Source organism: Sphaerodactylus townsendi, linkage group LG06 (genome assembly GCF_021028975.2).
Source record: "Sphaerodactylus townsendi isolate TG3544 linkage group LG06, MPM_Stown_v2.3, whole genome shotgun sequence".
NCBI classification, from domain to species: Eukaryota; Metazoa; Chordata; class Lepidosauria; order Squamata; family Sphaerodactylidae; genus Sphaerodactylus; species Sphaerodactylus townsendi.
Window position 1 is genome coordinate 31,447,283 of NC_059430.1, and position 24,977 is coordinate 31,472,259.

Genomic DNA, 24,977 nt, shown 5'->3' on the forward strand with positions numbered 1-24,977 from the left:
ATAACTATTTAATGATAACTACAGGAGTTCCTTGAAAATCTTTTGATATATCATTATGGATATAACGCAGCACAGAGATTAAATGAAAGTTACATGAGGCACAGTTACATGCTGTGCTTCAATGGAACAATAAGTATCATTGGCATAAGTTGTTCAATGAATAATGGAAGTCGAGACTTGGGAAGGTTGTGTAATAGGTAATTTAGTTTGAATTGTCAACAGTATAAACACGCTTTACCCAGTAATAAGTTTAGGCCCGGAGATCACTAGGGGGATCAGTTTACATGTAGAAAATGGCCGCTTTGGAAGGCAGGCTCTATGGCATTATGCTCTATTGAGGTCTCTCCACTTCCCAGACCCTGCCCTTTCCAGGCTCCACCTCCAAATGTCCTGGAATTTCCTGACCCAAAGTTGGCAATTCTACTTGTAATTCTTATTCCACTGTGGTGTAGTGATTAGAGCATCAGACCATGATTTGGAAGACCCAAGTTCAAAAGCCATGAAAGGTCACTGAATGACCTAGAGCCAGTCATCAGCTCAGCCTCGCCTACCACACAGGTTGTTGTTTTAAGGATGAAATGGGGGAGTGGGGAATGATATAAACCCATTGGGGACAAAGATGAGTATAAAAGGAGTAAATAAATAAATATTTTGTTTACTTCTTATCCTAATCATTCTCTATTTTTAATAGTAATTTTTATTATTTTAACAGTATGATTGACAAACATAGAAAAAAGATATGAAACATTTTTTTAAAAAAAACAGATAGAAACATAGCAAAAAGGAACACAGTACGTCTACCCAAAACTGCATTAATATAATTATAACATACTGGATCCCAATGTGACATTCTAATATTATCAGAGAAACCATCATGAAATCTTTAAATTACTATCTTCTGTCCACATACTGTACAACATCTTTACTGGTTAGATTCTTATATCTTAGTCATTATCAAATTAGTAATCTTCCAATTGTTTTTATTTTTACATGATAGTTTCAGCTTCACATAAGACATAAAGTTCCCATCTCTCATCAAATTCATGTTTTGCCCATCTATTTACAGGGTTTGTTAGTTTGGCCATTATAGCATATTCTCTGATTTTATCTTCTGAAAGTTTGGTAGTAAGATCTTTATCAGATTTCCAACAGGATGGGATTGTTACTCTTGCTGCAGCTAATAAAAGCCAACATAGTTCATTAAGTTTCTTAGGAAGGTTTTCAGTAAGATGCCCAATAGCATCGATTTTGGAATAAGAGGAAATTTAGATTTAATTATATTTTGCATTTTCATATGTACTCCAATACTTCCTAACTTTTTTACAAGTTTACCACATATGAAAAAGGAACCCAACCTCTTTGTGATATCTCCAGTGGAGACCATCATTTTGTTTAGTCATCTTCTTGATCACTTCAAGAGTTATATACCATATAAAAACATTTTATACCAATTCTCTTTTTAGCATTTGGCTCGCAGTAAGTTAAATATTTTTAGTCCATAATGTTTCCCATTGTTGAAAAGTTATCTCTTCTGTGAAGTTTTGCATCCATTTTACCATACATATCTTCACTTGTTTCATTTCTGTTTCAGTTTTCAGCAAATTCTTATATATTCTTGCCATCAAATGTCATTTCTGTGATGTAATCTCTTTTTCAAAATCTGATAATTCCCATAACGTTCCTCTTTTAAGTCTGGATGTTATCTAGAAATATGTTAGCCTTTGTAAAAAATTTTGCCCTCCTCCTTTACCTATTGCCATGATTTGATTTCCCCTTGCTTATTGATCATTTCTTTATAGAGTATCATTTAATTCTTCAGTATCATAATAGGCTTTTATAGGGGATTTTAAACGGGAGGTTTTTTCCCCCAAATTTCAAATAATCCTTTTCTTATTACATGAGTGTATTTTTTATCGGCTTTTTCTTTTGGTCAGTTTTTTCCTGCCTGTGTATGCTAGATGTTAAGTCTGCAGTTTCTAATTTTACAAGTCTATGAGGTGGGTTTAATATTCAATCAGAAATCCGTGTAAGTCCCACTGCTTGATAATATAATTTGATATTTGATACCACTACTTCTCCACTTCTTATTTTGTCTTGTAAAACTTTAAATCGTATTCTTGGTCTTTTGTTGCTCCAGATAAATTTGTGAATATGCGCTTGTCAAGCGTTTAAGATCTGTGTGTGTGTGTGTGTGTGTGTGTGTGTGTGTGTGTGTGTGTGTGTGTGTGTGTGTGGGTAACAATTGAAAAAGGGAACTCTACTTAGGCAATACATTCATTTTAATCCTTGCATTTTTTTCTAGCCAGGATAGCTTAAATTTGGACCATCTTTTGTAGATCTTCTTGAATTTTCTTCTAAGTTGTCCCCGTTATCTTGAAACAGATTATTAGTTTGGCCGTTCATATTAATCCTCAAATATCATTAAGCATTTCACAACCAATTATCTCCCCTATATCTGCTGTTTCTTGTTTTATGAAGAATCTTGTAATAATTTTTGTTTTTGACAATTGATTTCTAATATCTCATTCTCCATGCTCTACATTGTCTGTTGCCTTCACCCATATTGTAAAGGAACTATCTTTTTCGTTCTTTTCTTTCTTTTTTTGTTTAGGAAAATTTACATAGTTCTTTACATTACATAAATAATGTATCAAAAAGCTAATTTTTTTATTGGTGGACCAAATATTAGTGAGGTAGGTATAAATGCCTTCAATTTTACAGGACTGCAAGTACCAGAATATCAATGTCTAATAATAAAAAAGTAAAGCCAGTTTAGGATGAATGATCTAAATGAAGCTGTTTTGGTTTCACACAGGTTTGAAGATCTGTTATTTTAAAAAATGGTAAGTCTAAAAGCTAGAGTGTTCACCCAGTTTTTGTGAGGTAATCCTTTATGAAGTGTTTTTTTCTACTCACACAGTCATTTTTGAATGTACAGTTATATGACAGCATCATGCTATTATTTAAAAAAATCACTGAACAGTGGGGGTTTCATATGAACTTATAATTTTTATTTAGAGCTCTGTAGTTAAATTGGAAATTTTTTGCATTACATCATGTATGAAGTGACTATATTTTTTAGCTTTTTAAATATTATAGCATATAATACAGTTACATTCCCCCCCTTCTTCAAATGGTGAGAAATTCCAAGGGTAGCACTTTCCCAGTTTGGTTTCCTTGAAAGGAAAGAGTAGAGGAGATAGCAGTTAAGAGTGCTCACAGAACAGGACTAAATAAAACTGCCCTCTCCTGTCGCCAGGACCTGTGGATCTCCTGGAATTATAGTTCATCTCCAGACTGCAGAGATTGGGAAAAATGAATGCCTTGGAGGGTGGCCTGTATAACATTGTATCCCACTGAAATCCCTATCTTTTCCGGGCTCCATCCCCGAACCTCTAGGAGTTCCCCAACCTGGATCTGGATGCTCTGCCCCCTATCCCTTGCTGATAGTCAGCGGGGACCTGACAACCCTGTCTGTAGCACATATCAGTGGTGGTTCTAGTTGTCTTGGCCTCAATGGTGGTGCCAGGGATGGGGACAAGGAGCAGTCCTCTCTGGCAGCACCCATTCCTTTCTCATCAATGCAGGAGCAGAGCAGATAACAATCTGGAAGTGGCATGTTAGTGACATTTCAGCAACAGTTCTTTCCACAGATATCCAGCTTGATCATTAGGCTCAAAGAGCCATGCTTTGTGGATAACAGCTTTTGAACCTAAGGATGATTTCAGAAGCCATAAAGCATAGGAAAAGGGGAAATACAAAATCCCACTGGGCACCCCCTCTTTTTCCTTAAGCAGTTCTTCAGATTCTGGCTACCAAATCAATATATTTTGTATTTTGGAAATATTTGGGGGGGGGGGGGGGCTATGGAAGGTTGTATTATTCAAGTTAATGAAGCAGAAATTCTGATTAACTGCAATTGCAAAGAACCCAATAACCTTTCCTCACAGAATTTTGTGGACCAAGATGTGTTGGGACAAGCCCTTGAAGACGCCCTGGAAGTGTTACAGCAGCAGTCGAGTGGTGACTTTGATTATGACCCAGGTAAAAAAAATAAACTGCTTCCCATATAAATTGTTGTACAGTATTCCCCCCGACCCAACAAAACCTTGCCTGAATGCAATTGATTAGATTTCAGATTTCAGAAACCTTTAATAGACATTAGAAAAAAACACTCCAAACAGTTAAAGCTAAATAAAGTTAGAGTTAAAAGAATATTATTACAAGGCATGCAAAACATGTATTAAGAATGTGGCTACAGCTTCGGATCTTTCTACCTCAGGATTATTCAGTAACTTAATCATTTTTATTTTGTCTGGAAGAGATGCAAATCCTGTAGGAAATAATGCAACCAGGTCAGATCTAAGATTATTATGTTTAGGGCAGTGAAGCAAGACATGAGCAACCGAGTCTGGTATATGGGTTCGGGGCTAGGGTTAGGGGTTGCAAATGATTAATATGCACAATGACTGTATAATGAACTGCCAATATAGTTTATCATTTAACTTGAAAGCCCCTTGCTGGCATCACCATAAGTCAATGGTGACTTCACTGCACTTAATTACATTTGTTTTGTTGCCACTGAGTCACAGCCAACTTATGATGATCCCCTCGGGTTTTCATGGCAAGAGATGTTTGGAGGTAGTTTGCCATTGCCTGGTTCCATGACACCCTGGTATTTCTTAGAGGTCTCCCATCTATATATTACACAGAGGTTGGGTTGAGAGTGTGCGATTGGTCCAAGAGCACCTTGCCAGCTTCCATGGCACAAGTGAGGATATAACCCTGGGTTTCCCAGGTTCTAGCCCAACACATTAACCACTATATCATGCCGTCTGTCTTATGTACATACATACTTTTAATATACTGGGGAAGTATAGGCACAAACAGGGCCAGTTCCAGGTTCTGGGGAGCCCTGGGCAGACAGTGCCCAGAAGCCCCTATCTGCTTATTATCAGGAGCCTCCTCCTGCCTGTCTTTCCACCTCCATTATCTGCTTGCCTCCCACCTGTCTGCACATTTTTCTCCCAGTTGGAAGCCCTTCCATTGCCATCTCAGTTGCCTCCACCTCCTGCATACCCTTTCCTGACAACACTGGCCAGTTTATGCAGCTGGGATTTTGCTGTTGCCATGGCTACCAGGAATGCTACCACCGTGTACCACGCACATGTACTTCCCCAATGATGCTGGGCAGCGAAGAGCACAGATGGTAGAACACTTCAAACAAACAGATGGAGAAGGGTATGAAGAAATACAGAAGCATGGGTGGGGGTCAGCACAGTCATCCCCACGAGACGTCTTGGGCCCTGGCACCTGCCCCATCTCAGGTTGGCTGACACTGGCCCTGGATACAAATATCAGAGGGTTCCATTGTATAGAATATGATACTGAAAACACCTCATGTTCCAGTTTCCAGTCACAAATGATTCCTTCATCTTAGTTCATTGATGAGTTCTGTGGCATGGTTGTTCTCTAAAACTTTGTTATGTGCGAATCAGCATTGTGCAATGTGCGGCTAGTTCAACCAGGCTGATTAAGGCCCCTTCCGCACATGCAGAATAATGCACTTTCAATCCACTTTCAGTGTACTTTGAAGCTGTGTGGAATAGCAAAATCCACTTGCAAAGAATTGTGAAAGCAGATTGAAAGTGTATTATTCTGCATGTGCGGAAGGGGCCTAATACAACTTTCCTTTGGGAGTTTCTGGGGTCGGAACTGAAACCATTGCAACTGCTTCACATAAATGGCTTCCACAAACATGACTGCATGTCAATTGCTACCATGCATGATACTTCAAATACAGCAATCTAGCAAGAAGTTGTAATATGAAAAGATTTTACACGTGGCCTGTTTTGTAAGTCAGGCTTGGCTGTTCTTAGATTCAAACAATTGTGCACTTTCAACAAGATATGTGCAGATCATTTCCAGAAGTTAGGGGGGTTTTTTTATGCCATTGACTTGGAGGACAACTCTTGAGAGTAAAAACAAAACAAAACAAAACCCAGGAAATTGTAAAACATATTTAAAAAATAATATAGAAAAACTGAGTTGGCCAGGAGAAATATGAACAGACTAGTCCTATCCAAATACTTTTGGAAGTATATCCCAATTAGCCTTGATCTCATGGGCATTTTCTTTCATGTATTCTTTATTGCCTGTGCAAGTAGATTATAACAACTGCTTGACTTATCATCACCTTCACATCAGAACCAATTCAAGCTATGAGACAGAGTCATCCACAGAAAAACCAATCTATAGCTGGAAGAATGCAAAAGTAAGTGAAATTTAGCATTAATTGTAAAAAATGGATTGTTAAATGTGATGCATTGTTCCGATGATCTGTCATAAATACTGGAAACCATACTGATGTGGTGGAAATGGGGGTTATAGTGGAAGACCCCAAACCCAGCACCCCCTGTTCCCCACCATCATTCAACAGGGCAGTAGGGGCAAATAGGGGGCAATTCAACATTGGCAATATCTTCCATTGGACCTTATCTTTGTATTGTGGAGATCCATTGTAATTCTGGGAGAACTCCAGGCTTTATCAGGAGGCTAAGAACCGTACTGTCAGCAATACTAACTGCCCGACTTTAGTTAATGTTCTTTGCCATGCTATCATTTTTATCAAGACTTTTACTGAAGGAGTCATTGCACCTACACAGAACCTCCCTTGAGTTATGTCATGATTTCTGCTAGACAGGAATCTATGAAATAGCTCAACAACATCTGTGGATACATGAGAGTTTCCACAGAAGCACTACCAGCCAATCAAGACTGGTATTATTAACTAAGCAATGCACATAGTTTGCACAAGTTTCTTTTTGCAGCATACTATCCTTCTGTTCCTCACCCTGAGTCTAGGTCTACCAGGTGGTATCATAGAAAGGTCTCAGCTTTGAGGTTATCAGAATGCAAAGAAATAGGTTTTTTAAAAAATTAAGTATAGATTAGAAAAACTAAACCAATAAAAGCCCTGACACTCAGTTAACAAAAACATAGTGGACAAGCCCGTTTGAAGCTAGATCTAGATAAAATGTGAGTAATGATAGTCAGTAAGGTTTGATGCATACTGGAAAACCTTACAGATGTTCAGGTCCTTAGTCATCACTTACATATGTTGATAAATCAGGGGATGACTATACAACTTCAGAATTTTTTTTGGAAAAACAACAGCAGCCAGATATTTAAATGCTCCTTTGCACTGATTCTTGCTTGATACTTTCCCCTACTTTTCTCCACTGAGTATGGACTCAAAGAAGCTTTCAATATAAGAAAGCAATAACAAGTTATTGAATACAGCATATCTACCAGCCAGCGGGGGTTGAGGGAGCAGAGCAAGTGGTAAAAGCTCTGCCCCCAATAGCAATAGTCTTTTCCCAGGTATTTTTCCTTCCATGAGGCAGCTTCTCTTCACACTTAAGTGGAAACCTCTGCTCAAGGGGAAAAAAACAAGCACAGTATGAAGTAAATTAGGACACAGTTTGTCTTCCTGATTTGTTTATTGAAGGGTTTGTTTAAACATGGGAGGGCACTAAAATGACACATTCTGAAGTCAGGCTGTCAAGCCCCTGTTCATTTAATGCATTTTTTTAAATGAAAAAGCTCTCCAGAGTTGCCTGCACAATGACATCATGTCCAGTAAATACTTGGAAACAATGGTGGTAACTCTAGGAAATATGGTGAAACCACAGAGTTTCCTGAAGTTCCTAGAGCTACCACCATTGCTTCCAACTATTCCCTGGAAGTAACATTACTGTGCTGGTGATACCACCACCCACACCATGTCCCTGCCCCACAAGTGGGTTGCCAGCCTCAGCCAGGCAGCCCCAGACTCTAAACAGGTATGCTCGTTCTACCATCACAAGACCTCATTCTGCTGCGTAGCATAGATATATATACAAATTTCCTACTTTCTCCTCTGTCCTTTGCCTGGTACTACTTCCCAAATCATCTGTATGATGTCACCTTTCCCCCTTCCTTCAAATCTGCCTTCACAACCAACCTACTTGATGTAACTGACTTCTGACATACCTTCTTTGCATGTTTCCATACAACCCATTATCAATTTTGAAAGAATATTGAAGCCAACTTAAATTCAGACTGTGCTGTCTACCAGACCCTGCAGACTGTTCCAGAAACTCAAGAGATTTGTGCTATACCTCTTCAGCAAAAAGGAGGCAAAGGTGTGTATGTACAAACCCAAATTTATATGTTTGCATTGCTTTATTCCCAAATTATTCTTAAGAAAGTCTGAGCTTCTTTTACTTCCTTCATAGATGTCAGGAAAATGTATTTATATTTGCTTTTATTTATATTAGGCTTTCCCAATACTCTTCTGAGCTAAGGTGTACAGTACATTGTAAACTTAATGAACACGTGTTTAAATGGCTCTATCTGGTTTGAATTCCAATTTTATCTTTTGTCATGTATGGCATGCCCATATGTAACATCCATTTTTTGTTGTGCACTCCTCAGACATATGGATTCCAGTACAGAATGCTTGTTTTTCCCCACAGGATGCTATTGAACAGATTCTTGTGGAAGATATTTAGTAGAAAATCTTTGGGATTTTTCAATGTGGACTACATAAATAAAAGTTACACGCTCTTGTATCCCCTATTTAAGGATTTTCTCTGGAAAAAAGTATTGATTTTCCATTCTGCTTTCACAAGTGTTGTTTTCCAAAAGAGAACTCCTTAGGAGAGCAGCATTGGGTTGAAACTATAAACCAGTTTCAGTCTAACACTAATTTCACCTCCAACTAATGGAACTGTGGTCTTGTGGGTAGTCAAAGGGGATCTCTAATAGAGAATTATCTGTACATTCATCACACAAACATTTCAAGGATCCTTTTGAAGAAGCCAAGACAGATAAAGTGACATTTAAGCATTGTACATTTATATATAAATTAGGCTTTATATGAATGTAAAGTATATAGTTAAAACTAATTTAGATATCATACCAAACCATGGTTAAGAAAGCATAACTATGTTCCAGAATAGCAAGCATGGCTTCCCTGTGCAATTTTGAAGGGGGGGGGGGGGTTGCAAATCTTTGAGGATTCCAAGTTTGCAAGAAAATCTTAAAAGGGTAAATGAAAACTTTACATCACAATGGGCTGGGCTCAGACTAAATTTGGTAATTTCCATTGATTCTCCCTTCCTGAGGCCTTGGCCTCTACTGATTGATAGGCTATTGTGGAAAATTGGATGATGGACCATACTGCTCTGATCAAGTGGGACTTTTCTTATGTTCTTATGCTGCCATTTTGTGTTGCCTAAACAACCTAAAACAACATAACCTCTGTTGTAAAAAGATAGAGGAAGTAGGGGAAGAAAGGAGACTGCAGAGTAAAGTGGAGAAAGTAGAGAAGATGGCAGCAAACAGGTGAAACAGAGAACAAGAAGGTTATGGTAGACAAAATGGCAACCAAAAAAGAAAGTGTGGAAAGGTGATGCAGGAGAGCGGACAGAGAATGGTGTGGGAGAGGGGGCGGGTGCCAGAAAGAATAAGCAAAGGAAGAAGGGGAGAAAAGAACAAGTGCAGAGGGGCAATGTGGGGGTCAGAGTGGAAGTATGGGATTTCTCCCTCCTTGTGAGTCATTACAGCTCCCCCTTCTTATAATGTCTGAATCAACAAACTATAGTTTGCAATTAGCCAGCAATCCAGAAACAGAAATCATGATCTGATGAGAATTTGCAACCTCATATTAGCGCTAACTGTGGGCTGGTGTGGTGTTGACTTGATAAACCACAGCTGCAGCCCTTGTTCCATCTCTGAAGTCTCCTGCACAATAACTATAGCAGAGAATTAGCTCTTGTTTGAGTTCTAGGCTATTGTTAATTATCACAGTGCTCCAGTGTGGTATCTAAATTGCCTGTAAAGGCAGAGTTCCTCTTCATTTCCCTCAGCCGAAATTTGCCAGAGATTATGGTTATGGTTGCCACTAATGCTTGTTTATTTAGTATTATCTGTTCTCAGGAAGAGAATCTTCTGTGTCCTGTAGGGTAGCCGGACATACAACCAGTGAGAAACGGGGGAAGTGGGAACTTCGGTATTGTGGAGAAGGGGCATATCGATGTCTCCACCCCAGTGATATCACTTTTAGTGTGACCTAGAATTGTCATTATTGTAGCAGGGAGACACTCCAGCACTAACCCCAAATTCGATTGTTTAACAGTAGAGTTTGGGTTGAATACTACAGCATCTCCTGGCACTATAATGTCAGTTCCAGGTTGTGCTAGAAGCAATATTACCATACCTGGGACACTGGTTGTGCCTCCTGCCACCACTATTTGGCCAGGAATTTCTTTATGCTGCCCAGCTGAGTAGAGGTGGGCATCGGGAGCTGGGGGCAGCATATCCTCCACCCCACAGCAGGAAACTGGCAATCCTAATGTCTTTAGGATAACAGTGATGTGTAATCTGAACAGAGACTGGGCAAGGCAGAGGAGACCAGGCTGGACAAAATGTTGAATCCTTCTCTTTGAACACTGAAAGGTCTCCAGAATTGCCTTTCAGTTTGTAATTAGGAATGTATTTGCTCTGACTTATTAGTCTGGTTCAGTGATGGGGAACATTTTGGGCTCGGTGTGTCAAAAATTCAGAAAATGCCTAAGTTGACTCTCTGGTGTGTCCCCCTCTCCCCTTTCCCAACAAAAGAGAAACAATTTGGGTGCTGTGTGGTTTCCGGGCTGTATGGCCGTGTACTAGCAGCATTCTCTCCTGACGTTTCGCCTGCATCTGTGGCTGGCATCTTCAGAGGATCTCCTCTGAAGATGCCAGCCGCAGATGCAGGCGAAACGTCAGGAGAGAATGCTGCTAGAACACGGCCATACAGCCCGGAAACCACACACCACCCAAGTGATTCCGGCCGTGAAAGCCTTCGACAATACAGAGAAACAATTCTTTACATATTCATTTATTTTAAAATGTATACTCCAATTACAAAATGACTCAAACTCAAAGGGAGAATAGCTGTTGTCTGCTGTTGGTAACTACCAGCTTGTCACCCAAAACATTATGGAATGTGATATTATCGTCTGAGTTAATGTAGAAGGGATCACAAATTGAAGTCTTAAAATGAGAATGATATAGTATGGGTGGACACTTTGTCCGTTCAGTGAGACCCAGTTGCTTGGTCATGCTGATTTGAATTGAACACTGATTTGGGTTGCACAATGACCACTAACCCATGATTTGGTGTAGATAGAATTATTGGGATGTGGCACTTAAGAAAAACTCAGCCAAACCTCTGGTTAACCTGTGTCAACACAGTTTTCCTCAAACAAACTAACTAGTTATACTTGAATTCTGCAATTTCAAAACAGATTTATTCATTTCTTTGTTTCCTGGTAGGCAGAAAAAAACTACGTCTTTTTGAATATCTCCATGAATCTCTTCATAACCCAGACATGGCGAACTGCATTCAGTGGATAGATGAACCTAATGGTGTCTTCCAGTTTGTTTCCAAAACTAAGGAAAAACTTGCAGAGATCTGGGGGGAGCGCAAGGGAAACCGTAAGATCATGACTTACCAGAAAATGGCCAGAGCCCTGAGGAATTATGGAAAAACAGGAGAAATAATTAAAATCCGGAGAAAGTTGACCTATCAGTTTGGCTCTGTGGTCCTGCAAAGGCTGTCTCCAGCCTCCTTTCTGGAAAAAGGTGTAGAAGTTGACCAGTATGGCTGTACTGATCAAGAGTGTAATTATGCAGATAACTGGCTGTCTTACCACTGTTGTGTTTGCAACAATAGCCATGAGCTACACCAGACTAGCAGTAATAGAAGTCCTTTTAGTTATGGATCAGACTAATTATAGAGAAGACCTACAAGACTGTGCTCTGATATATATATATATATATATATATATATATATATATAGAGAGAGAGAGAGAGAGAGAGAGAGAGAGAGAGAGAGAGAGAGAGAGAGAGAGAGAGAGAGAGAGATTTTTTCAGAGCATGCATGCATGCACGCACATGCTTTTTATTCTTTTACTCCTTACACTATTAACTCAGTAGAAATCAGAAAAAAATCTGGAAAAAAAAGGTTCAGATTCACCCACCTTTCCTTAAGCTAAGCTGGTATGCTAGCAGGATTCCCAACCTTTTTGAGCATGTGGGCACATTTGGAATTCTGACCTGGCATGATGGGTGCAGCGACAAATGGATGCCAGAAAACAGCTGCCACAGGAGACAGAATCAGCCACAGCTTAACTTCAATAATACTGTGCAGATCCTTGTGCCCTGGTGGCAACTGCTGCCGAATCAACATTTTTAAAAATCTGCACAACCAATCAAATCTCCAATGGCCAATCAGAAGCCTGCTGGGCAAAAGCCCCACTTCTTAACAATACTTGACAGATGCCAGAAAAGGGGTGGGCAAGCACCATGGCCTCATGGGCACCACACGGGGGGAGCCCTGTCCTAAAAGAAATAAAGGGGGCATGGGGGAGCCAGATAGGGGAAAGACTAACACCTCACACACATACACACAGAGAGAGTGTTAAGACCTTTTCTTTGGAAGTGTCCCAAGAATTTAAATGGAACTTCTAATTTACAGCAAGATCCTAAACATGCTCACTTAGAAGTAGGACCCATTGACATGAATACCTAATAGATACATCTAGGATTATTGCCTGGGTTGTAGGGTTTAGGGTTATGTTATATATGGAAATGCATATTTAACATCTCCAAGCTTGCTATGAATAAAAAGAATCAAGAATCAGCATGGTTTCATGATTCTGCTTGAGAAAAGAGAACATCATTAGGAGGCTGTGCAAAGCCTGGTTGTGTGCCACGTATGTGAGGGGGGCTGGATAGCAAGCATCTTTTAAGGACCAAAAGGAAGAAGAGATATGAGGTTTGTTATTTTATTCTTATTTCAATGGAAAATGTTTATTTAACTTCTATTGTAAGCCAACTTGAATGGTGGGGTATAAGTTTTTAAATGCTATATAATTATGTATACATACAAACATCACTACAGGTATATTGAATTACACTTTGTGTAACAAGCAGATCCTTTAGCTCATATCATACCTTACAAGGTAAATAAAAATCTTATTTTTATGGGACTTAAAAATGATATTAAACAATAGCCATCAGTTATCAAAATGTACAAAACCATAATTATGTCAATTTTTCCTTTCATTAAAAATTCTTCCTATTTATTTAGTACATTAAATCCCACCCTCTATCCAAGGAGTTCCAGGAATATACAATACTCTCCCTTCCCTATTTTAACTGCACAACAGTCATGTCAGGTATGTTAGGTTGAGGGAGTCACAACAGAGTCACCCAGGAAGCTTCATGGCAGAGTGCAAATTTGTACCACAGGTCTTTCAGATTCTAGGCTGAAACCATAACCAAAACACCACACTAGCTCTTAAGTAATTAATAATAAAATGAGACCACACACATCATGTTAAACAATTAACATCCTCATCCAAAGGGGTGTTTTGTGTGTGTGTGTGTGTGTGTGTGTGTGTGTGTGTGTGTGTGTGTGTGTGTGTGTGTGTGTGTGTGTGTGTGTGTGAGAGAGAGAGAGAGAGAGAGAGAGAGAGAGAGAGAGAGAGAGAGAAAGAATGGCTTTTTGGAGCCTGTGTGATGGTGCATTTGCCCACCCCGCTGACACATTTGGCAAATGCACCAGCAGGGTGGGCAATCTGGTGATTGGCTGACACCCCACCCTGCATTGGTGTCCAATTGGATACCAGTGCAGGGGTGGGCAGATGAGGCAGGGTATTCCCAAGGGTGGAGCCAATGATAGTTGACTTCCACCTGGGTTTTTCGGCTGCAGGCAATGCAGCTGGCACTCTTTTGGGTAGTATAAGTTCACTGAGCCCCATAGAGGGCTTTTGGCTGGCTGGAGAGGTTTGTTGTTTTTCCTGCCTTTCTGTGCCAGCCAAAAGTCTTCTGGAGGCACTCAGGTGGTATTTTAAGAAAGGAAAGTCGAGTACAATGGCCCAAATACATTTTCCTATAAGTCCCACCCCCTTCCAATAAGTCCACAAAACTGTCACATTTGATATTGATGTGTTGTACACCTCTAGACTACTAACAGCATTCACCATATGCCACTCAGTGTAGTACTTGTCCAAGAAAATAATATTGTACTTAAAACAGAAGCCATGTCTGCAGTAAGCATTACTGTATAATACATAAACTTCTAAGGAACAAGTAAAACACATACACTGTTCAAGGGGAGTCTGTTCCATGTTTCATACAAGCTTACTCATCAGCAAGCGGCTATTGAACAAATCAATTTTATATCTAATTCTGAACCAGGATCCTGGGAATGTGGACTGTTAAATCTGCACAGTGGGGGTCAGGTACATACTCGGAAGATCCTCATACAAACCATGGTCATCCCCCACTTTTGCACAAAAGTCCCTTAAAAAACAATTATTAGTACAATGGAAATGGCTGCCATTTTGAGGGACACTTCTGTACCTTTTGCAGGAGCATGATGCTGTGGGGTGCATGAAAGCCCCATGATGCTGTGGGGCAGTGGAATAAAACTCACTTTCCACTAGCATATGAGCCAGAGGAACCAATTATACATATATTGTTAAAACATGATTTTTTGCAGCTGAATCCTGCAATTTGGGGGGGGGGAACTGAGACAAAACAACGTTGAACTCAGTTGCAGTGCGGATACACTGAGGTGAACCTAGATAGAAACCAGTACAACTCTGTCAGTGCGGAAAGCCCCTCTGCGTCATTGTTCTCCATCTGTAAAATGGATAAATGTTAGGGTTGGGGGTCACCACAACATGAGGAACTGTATCAAAGGGTCACGACATTAGGAAGGTTGAGAACCCTTCAGGGGTGGGCGGTTTATCAAATTTAATAAATAACAACAACAACAACAACAACAACAACCACCACTGGTCTAGGTCAAGGGACATAATAGTACTACTTTATTCTGCATTGGTCAGACCTCACCTGGAATACTGTGTCCAGTTCTGGGCACCACAGTTCAAGAAGAATATTGACAAGCTGGAATAGGTCCAGCAGAGAGCAACCAAAATGGTAAAAGGTATGGAATCCATGTCCTATGAGGAGAGCTTTAGGGAGCTAGGTATGTTTAAAGAAGAGGGAAGCAAGCTTATTTTCTGCTGCTCCAGAGATTAGGACAAAGAGTAGATTCAAGGTTCAGGAAAAGAGATTCCACCTAAACATTAGGAAAAACTTCCTGACAGTAAGGGCTATTCAACAGTGGAACACATTGCCTCAGAGTATGGTGGAGTGTCTTTCTTTGTTTTTAAACATAGGCTGGATGGCTGTCTGTCAGGAGTTCTTTGATTGTGTATTCCTGGATGGCAAAGGGTTGGACTTGATGGCCTTTGTGGTCTCTTCCAACTCTATGATTATAGGATTCTATGAATATACACATTGTATATACCCATAGATAAATCATATGTATTTAGCATTGATTACAAAAATATTTAATGAGCAATTTGAAATGGGGCCTACATTTGCCATCTGGCCTGGGCATATTACCAGCTTTGCATGGACCTGGGTCTAGGGCTGCCAATTACCATCTGGTGACAGGCAACTCCCTGCTGCTGCAACCCTTTGTCTGCCACTGGTAAATTTGGCAGTGGTAGGATGAAAAGGTCAGACCCAGCACCATTTGCACCACATCTTTTCCAATCATGTCATGGTGGCATTACTTCCTTTTTTTGGCCAGCAATGATATTGTGGGGATACCTGATGCTGTTTCTCCATCACTCTGCCACTCCTCCCAGCACCTTGTCTGGCTACCTTACCAGCTCATGGTTAGAACCCTGAATGGTGTAGTGGTTAGTGTCAGACTGGAAGACTGAGATTGGTGTTTTCACGAATCACGTCTGCGCAGTGGCTCAGCATCATGTGAAGCCCAGCATTTACCACTGTTGCAATATTACCAGATATCACAAGGTGGTGCTATAAATCAATCTTGTTTCTGAGGTGATCAAGTTTGGATTTCAGTCTTCCCTATTACCTCCCTTCCTTTCTTTCCAGCATTCATGATCTCCATTTAGTTAAATCCTTCCAGCACATTCCTGTTTATCTCTCAAGTCAATCTCCTAAAAAGAAGCTCCTTTAATTTTCCCAGATTCCAGTCCTTTAACGTCTTAGAGACCAACAAGATTTTTTGACTCTCAAAAGCTCATATCTTCAAAAATCGTGTTCATCTCTAAGGTCACCTGACCAGAATCTAGCTGTTCCACAGCAGACCAACATAGACATCCTCTGAAACTCTAACTCCCCCAGCCCAGATTCTTTAACTCAAGAAGCTTGAATAGCCTTGGTCACCCTGGTCTTTGAACGTGAAAACTAACTTCCTTGGGTCTTAATATCAGCTGCTACAAGCAATTGCTTTTACTAACAGATACAAATATCTAAAATAACATATCTAATTTAAGCATTAGATGCAATCCTAAAGAACTCACAATCCAATAAAAGCACCCACCCACCCACCCACACATAAACAAGAATATCCCAAATTAACATTAACAAAATTTAAATCAACTGGAAAACCTAGCTAAGACATAAGCCTAAACATTAGGCAAACAATGAATCCAACACTGAAGGGCTTACATTAAATCTTAAAAGAGATAAAAGCAAGAAGAAAACCATGTGAAGCATTAGCACACTCATAGACACACGTCCTTTCCAGGCCTTATGGAGATTTTTGGATAACACTGGTCTTTTTGCTTTAGTCCTTAGCCATTGTAGTCTGGTGATAGGCTTAGGAAAATATTTTTCATATTTTCCTGGCGGTAACAATATGCTGGAACCTCACATCATTTTTTGCAAAAAGGTGTATGAGACCTCTTCCCTCTTAGAAGAAGAAGAAGAAGAAGAAGAAGAAGAAGAAGAAGAAGAAGAAGAAGAAGAAGAAGAAGAGGAGGAGGAGGAGGAGTTTGGATTAATATCCCCCCTTTCTCTCCTGCAGGAGACTCAAAGGGGCTTACAATCTCCTTGCCCTTCCCCCCTCACAACAAACACCCTGTGAGGTAGGTGGGGCTGAGAGAGCTCCGAGAAGCTGTGACTAGCCCAAGGTCACCCAGCTGGCGTGTGTGGGAGTGTACAGGCTAATCTGAATTTACCAGATAAGCCTCCACAGCTCAGGCGGCAGAGCTGGGAATCAAACCCGGTTCCTCCAGATTAGATACACAAGCTCTTAATCTCCTGCGCCACTGCTGCTCCCTTTGGAGTAGAGTTTAATCATGGCAACCCCTAATGTTGTTTTCACCCTAATAGGGTTAATCAAAATACTATCTCTATCCATCACATTCTGTGTGTAAAACCACAAAACCTCCCATAACGTTCTCAGAGTTAGTATCAGTCTAATTACACTCGATAACTTTCCAGTCTGTTATTTTGTGTACTTAATTCTACTTCCCTGTTAGCAATAATGTTACAGCAGTGATCCTAGGAAAACGCAAATGTGTGAATTAAAAGACAAGGTCATTAACAGTTTACAAGAAAATCAGCACAAGCCATAACAATACATATAATAGCAACAACATAGGTATACCCAATAAGGATTAAAGACAGACAGAAATACAATTGCCAAAACCAACTGTCCCATCCATCAGCATGAAACTCAACAGAAACTTTGCTCGAATAAAGCTGTCTTGTATAACTTACTGCAGGCAATGAGGCAACAGTCCAGCTTCTGTTTAGGAGACCATTCCAAGTTGTTAATGCTATTGCCATTAAACCCCAGAACAGCCCACCATCATTGTAATCTCAGGTTTTTAAGAGCTCTCAATCCAGCTCTTGATGCTATCCATTAAAATCTCGGCACCCTTATTCAGAACAGGGTCTGTCATGCTTGAACTTTGTCCCAAGTTAGGGCAGGTTCATCTGTTAATACAAAAATATGAATGCAGTTGCCTCATAGGGTTGCCATCCTCTAGGTGGGACCTGGAGATCTCCCAGACATTACAGGTGATCTCCAGACGACATAATGCCACTTCATGGCATTATATCCTACTGAGTTCCCTCCCCTCCCTAAATTCTACTCTTCAATGCTCCTCCCTCAAATCTCCAGGTATTTCCAGTCCCAGAGCTGGCAACCCTATGTGTTGTTGCTTACCTATTCATTGCATGTAGTTCACATATGAACCACTTAACTATACCCATCACTATATGTATGAATGCAGCTGATTTCCACAGTCATTAAAGACAGCCAGAGTAGTGTAGTGGTTAAGAGCAGGTGGACTCTAATCTGGAAAACCTGGTTTGAGAGGAAGGGAAAGGAGTTTGTAAGCCCCTTTGATTATAGGACAGAAGGGAGTATACATCCAAACTCTTCTTCTTAAAGGGCGCATTGGAATTGTAGAAATTATTGCATTTTCAAAGACACTGGAGGCATATAAAGGCTAAATTATAGCAAACAACTAACAAATGATCACAAATATGCAGAATAGGATACTTGTGCTTGTATCCCACAAGAATGGTTGCCACTCCCAGATTACAAATAAGCGAAGAGCCCTTAGTTCAGCAGGAATCATCCATTTGCAAATGTCAATCTCTAATGATGGTAAGAAAGATGAAGCTGGTTCCTGGGCCTAATTTCCTTATTTGGACTGGCCCCAAACTGATTTTGGGGTTCAAGCTCCACAGTTCCTTATTCTGAAATGGGAGCAGATGAACATCATCTATTACAGCATATCACCAAATTCAATTTTTCCAGCTGGTAGCTAAAGTCATCTTCAAGGGAATAGTTACCCAGAAAATGGTTTGGGAGGTTTATAAACTTCAATTTGTCATTCAAGCTGCTCATGTTCAATACAGAACTGAGAACCAGGAATTAATTTTTGCCTCACCTGTAAACGTGCACAATTCCTTCCCCCCAAATTTGCTCTGAGCACTGCTGATAGAGTCTAACCAGTCTTTTCCCCCCTGGACCTTGAATTCATTGACTGGGTTGTCCTGAAAACTGGTGATAAAAGCAACACCTAATCAATCAGTGGCAGATGCTGTTATTATCGGGCTTTCAGCAAACACCATGCACTCCAAGGTAAACTGTAGTGTAATGTTAAGCTTAGTTGACAAATTTCTAGATCTTCAGATGGCAAGATGGTAGGAGGTTAAGATGTCAACTACATACGAGGTGACATGAAACACTTCTGATGCCTGCAAGAGAAGGATATGTTATCTGCTGCAAATCTGCTGTGAGTTACTAGGGAAATTGCGGCAGATTCCTGCATACACTCAGTCCACTCCACCAAAACAGTTCAAGACCAGTTTGCTAGGACCCGCATTTTTTACTGCATTTTTGCTACACAGCAATTTTTCTCCACACGTTCCTCACCTCAGCCTGCTGCTCACCCCCCAGTGACTTCAACCCCCAACATCACCAGAGGTCTTATCCAGCCATTTTTTTAAAAAAAGGGAAGTTGTTAGATCAGTATACTATTATAACAGAAGTTAGATAAAAGGGAGGGGATAAAAGGAAAAGGATCTCATGTCCTGGCCAGAAGACATGGCAGGATCAAGGCAGAACTGGGCAGATCATGACAGGAGACCACAAAGGAAGTTTAGAGCAGCTTCACAGAGGCAGGCAATGGCAAACCATCTATGAATTTCTCTTGCCTTGAAAATTCTACAGACTCATCATAGGTTGGCTGTAACTTGATGGCTCTTTCTACCACCACCAGTTAGGTTTTACCACTGAGCTTTAGAGTAAGGAGTCTGTCAAAGAATGCTGTCCAGAGAGGCCAAAAAGGGTTGACTGGAAAAAAGACACCCAGTCAACATTATGGCAGAGGGAGGGTTTAAACTTGGGTCTTCCCAAACCTTATCTGACACTTTTACCATTATACCATACCATACTAAGATCTAAGAAACCCAGGCTTGAATCCCCACTCTGCCATGGAAACTTGTTGGGTGATCCTGGGTGACTCTCAGCCTTGACTCTGGCTATTATTTATTTGGTTAGGAGACCTACAACGAATACCAAAGTCATGATGCCGAGGCAGGTAATGGCAAACCACCTCCAAACGCCTCTTGCTTTGAAAAACTTACTGGGTCACCATAAGTCAGCTGTAACTTAATGCCAATAAAAAAGGAATAGATTGGACTAAAAATACTTTTTTTATTTTTAATATGGTGCCGTTTTATACATATTTGAATACACGTGCATTCATATACATTCAGAAATGGTATCCTCCACCTGTAACGGTCTAGGCCACTCTACTGACTCAGGATTCTTCATTTTGCTCCATAATATATTGACCAGATCTTAAAATGAAGTTGCCAAATGCAGGTTAGGAAATACCTGGAGATTTTGTAGATGGATCCTGAAGAGGGTGGGGCGAGGGAGAGGAGCAGAGTGGAGGAACTATCTCCCAAAGGAGCAGCCGTGGTGTAGTGGCTAAGAGCAGGTGCACTCTGATCTGGAGGAACCGGGTTTGATTCCCAGCTCTGCCCCTTGAGTTGTGGAAGCTTATCTGGGGAATTCAGATTAGCCTGTACACTCCCACACACGCCAGCTGGGTGACCTTGGGCTAGTCACAGCTTTTCGGAGCTCTCTCAGCCCCACCTACCTCACAGGGTGTTTGTTGTGAGGGGGGAAGGGCAAGGAGATTGTAAGCCCCTTTGAGTCTCCTACAGGAGAGAAAGGGGGGATATAAATAAAAAAAGTGGCCATTTTCCTGAATGCATGGAGATCATTTGTAATCTCAGGAGATATACTGGAGATCAGCTACCCTACCTTAGAGATCTGTCAACCTCTACAGAGAGGAAAGCTAACCCAACCTTTTGTTTTCCTTGCTATAGGAGCAAGGTAAAAACTCTCTAGCTTGTCTAGCATGTCACTAGCAACAGGCTGCTATTTGAAACACTGTCATTAATTACATGCTCAGGCTATAAGTTATAAAAGCACAGCTTGTGCCATGGCATGCCCTGGCCCTCTGTGACTGGATTGTGCTCTGCATGACAGGAGTCCTGGTTCTCTTCTCAACCCCTTGCTGAGAGTTACATATTTCCCCTGGTACAAGCAGCTCATCCTAAACATCTGATGCCAGCATAGCTACAATTCCGGATGAGCTCCTGCTTTTATGGAACACCTGTCACCAGAGCTCAAGCTGGTGACGTCAGCAGCTTATGGGTCAGAGCCCGTGCTGTACAACTATTTGGGAAGCTGTGCACAGGGAGATCTATAATTTGATGCTAGGAGGGGGGGAAATTCCAATTCCGCAACTGAGCTGCTCAGATTTTGTGTCTCCAAAGCCACAATGGAAACGAGGAAGAACACTACAGAGCGGTCACACTTTGGAAGAAGTGTGAAATTTACTCATTTATTCCTTATTTAATTTATTTATTGCCCACCCTTCTCTCTGAGACTCAAGGCAGATTATAAAACTTAGCAATGCAATAAGAACAGTATAAGCAATATAATGAACATTGCAATACTTCAATAGATTCAAGTCAGAAAACAACATAATAGTTGTATTGTTGAAGGCTTTCACTGCCAGAATCACTGGGGTGCTGTGTGGTTTCTGGGCTATATGGCCGTGTTCTAGCTGCTAGAATGCTGCTAGAACATGGCCATATAGTCCGAAACCACACAGCACTCCAACACAATAGTTGTTTTCAATAGTGAACAGCTTCATGTGTTCACTGACACTCAATGGTGCACCATTGATGGTGGAGGAGAACTGTGTGATATCATGATGTGAATTTTGGTTTTGGACACAGAAGGGATGTCATGGTGTCATTCAATACTTTATAAATTTCCTAGAGCATCATGACATCACATCCAAAACAGGAAGTGATGTCACATTATGGCACAATGCTGGTTTCCAAAGACTCCACCTTTAGCTCTTTAATGGGCTATTTTTTCTTTTCCCCAGTTGAATAGAAGTGTAATTTCACTCCACAGCTCAGCTGGGAAGGGGGTTGTTGGACCATGGGGAGACACAATCCCCATAGATTTTGTGCAGGTGTGCAGATGCAACTGAGGGAAAGGGTTAAGATGGGAAGATGGCAGCAGCAAGTGCACAAGGATGAAGTATGTGGATGCCATTCCTGCCCACTCCCACACTGCTTGCAACTGTTCCCATTGTGGGGACACATTTTCACAAGGCTGTGTGGAAACAGTCCAAATCTTGAGTCAGCTTTTTAAACCACTCTGGGTGACAATGAAATACTAAAATGATAACAACTGGAGTCTGGGACAGATGAGGGCACCTGTGAATTTATTACTGTCAGGCAGGAACTGCGGTGAACCTCAGGCAGAAGTTATAAGAATACCTGAGAATATTTGATTCTATGAAGAATTTTTTGAAAGATACTTTTCCCAACTGGGAGAACATTCATTTTCCTGGATAATAAAGCAAATGAAACAACCAGGGACATAACATCTTATGCCTCTGTTTTAAATGTGATGAGGTCAGATTTAAATGTTACACTGGCAGGCAAGGAGATTTACCTGTGTGATCTTGCATGTGCTCAGAATCTCAGCCAGGAAGTGTTGCTACACATGCAGCATTAGCACACCGATACATGCCCATCCAGAATACTGATTACGTGGTATGCTAAAGCTGCATGTGATACAGCTGAAATCCCAGTTGAAATGAGACTCTGGGTCTGTTAAAAGATATTTTTTACACACCAGTATCTACTTTAAAGCCTTATGTTTAGTTAATCTGGAGCAAAATTTAGATCCACTGCACACAGTTCATTTTTAAGTGTGCATCTCTGTGTACATTTAAAAGTGTAAAGGTTCCAGAACAACAGAGCACATATAGAGCAATTGGAGCTATGTATACAAAGTCCTTTCAAAATGTCCGAATCCTGCCAATCAGCCATTGGGTGAGGAAGGAGAAATTTAGTCCCCAATCCTTTCTCCAAACAGCAGGCCAGTGTAAGGAAAGTCCCTAAAGCTCCCTGGTGCTTGTGACAATGAGGCCAACTGTGCACACAGACTTTTTGTACATGCAGTTTCAGGTTGTCAACCTCCAGGTGGTGGCTAGAGATCCCTTGGGATTTGAGCTGATTTTCAGGTGACAGAGATCAGTTCACCTACAGTAAATGGTCACTTTAGAAAGTGGACTGTATGACATTATAATCCATTGAAGTCCCCCCTTTCCCCAGACTTCACCCTTCTTCAGCTCCACCCCCAAAATCTCCAGGTATTTCCAAACCTGGAAATGGCAACCCTAATGCTGTTCTCCAGCCTGCTAAGGATATACAGAATCTGCTTTAGCAGGTACAGCCCCTAACTGGCTGGAGTATGTGTGCATCTGTGTGCTATTATTGCACTCAAAGAATTGCAATTGCAAAAATAAATGAAGACAAGACCCATCTCCTACCCATTGCCAGAATTCATCAGGTTGGAGTGATATGTATTTCCTTTACAGCTGTGTCTGTCTTTGCATCATGACTTAGAAATGGATCTCTCTAAATGGGATGTAAATCAAGCAATATGAACCAAGTACTTTGAGGAGTGCAATCTGAAACCAGCAATACTTTCATGAAGCAAAGCTCCCCCATTTGTTCAGCCAGTTGTGAACCCACATGAGTGATGAAAACTTAGGAAAGTTCTTCACATTTCAAAGATCACAGAGTGACTATCATGTTCTCTCCCTCAGACCCCTCCCCTTTATTCTCATCCTCAGACTATATGTACAGCTCTGTATGGAAAGAGACAGTACCTTAAGTAGTGAAGCATTTAGAGACTTAAAGGAAAGACCAACTAGGGTTGTTAAATCCAAGTTGGGAAATTCCTGAACATTTGGAGCCTGAATAAGGTATCCCAGGGGGAAGGGCCTTAGGAGGGCACCAGTGTCACATGCACCATGATGCCACTTCTGGGGGAAACTGGAAGTGACATCATGTTACTCTAGGAACCACTGAAAACTCTATAGAAAAACCATAGAGCTTCCAGTAATTCCTAGAGCAATGTGATGTCATTTCAGGTATTCCTCTGAAGTGATGTCATGGCACAAGCAAAGATAGCTTTAAAAAAAACATTATCCTGCCACTGCTCCAAGTGATATCAGGCAAAAGGGGGGTAAGGATGGAAGGAGCATTTCTACCACAGTGGGAGGCCTAATAATCTTTGGGTTTGGGGAGTGTGGCAGAATAGGCCTGGTCTTATCTGCAGGCCCTTTCCTACCCCAACCCTCTTCCGGGGTCCCGAACTCCTCCTGGAGAGGCTTTGCTCTCTCAGGTAACCGCTGGCACTACCTTGCTGTTGTAGGAATAGCCCACTGGAAAGGTCAGGAACCCCTCCAGCTTCTCTTTCAAATTTAAATAATTTAACAACTGTTTGTTAACAAGCACCATTTTAACAACCGGTTCTGGCGAAGTGGTACGAACCGGCTGAATCCCACCACTTCTGGAATAGTTGCTTGCCAATTGCCCATCTTCCCCCCCTCCTAGCAATTTCTGCACAGGTAGGGAAGAGGAGGGACTTCAGCAGTGTATAATGTTACAGAGTCCATCCTCCAAAGCTGCTATTTTCTCCCTGATGAACAGATCTGTCATTTGGAGGTCACCCGTAATTCTAGGAGGTCAGCAACCCGACAGCCAACACTGTGAATTGTGCCAGAAGTAAATTAGTAGCCGAGAATGTGTTTACCTGCACAAGCATTGTGTACCTTCTGAAGCTTCTGAACTAGGGCTGACTGGTGGTGTCTGGAGAGCTCCTGTTTTTACAGCTAATCTTCAGACTCCTGGAGAAAATGGTTGCTCTGGAGGTAGACTCTACAGCATTGTTGAGATTCCTCCCCACTCCAAGCCCTGTTCCCTCCAGGCTCCACCCCCAAAATCTTCTGGTATTTTCCAACCCAGTTCTGGTAACCCTATTCTGAACACTCTCCAACATGTGTTATTAATTTGATTTAGGTCTAATTTTTAAACCACATAATAATGAAAATCGTACGATCATGAAAATTGGAGGGTACTAACTTACTGTTCTCAGGAACCACCTTTCATACACTATAAGCATAGTTTCCTACTA

The 24,977-nt window shown here is 41.1% G+C and overlaps 1 protein-coding gene across 1 annotated transcript; it reads left to right on the plus strand.

Moving 5' to 3' along the window:
- Window positions 1–3,866: 3,866 nt before the first annotated feature.
- SPIC (Spi-C transcription factor) lies at window positions 3,867–11,819 on the plus strand. The gene is made up of 4 exons (XM_048501522.1): window positions 3,867–4,044; window positions 6,165–6,274; window positions 8,078–8,186; window positions 11,362–11,819. The coding sequence occupies exons 1-4, from the start codon at window positions 3,867–3,869 to the stop codon at window positions 11,817–11,819; spliced, it is 855 nt and encodes a 284-aa protein (XP_048357479.1).
- The last annotated feature ends 13,158 nt before the right edge of the window (window positions 11,820–24,977 follow it).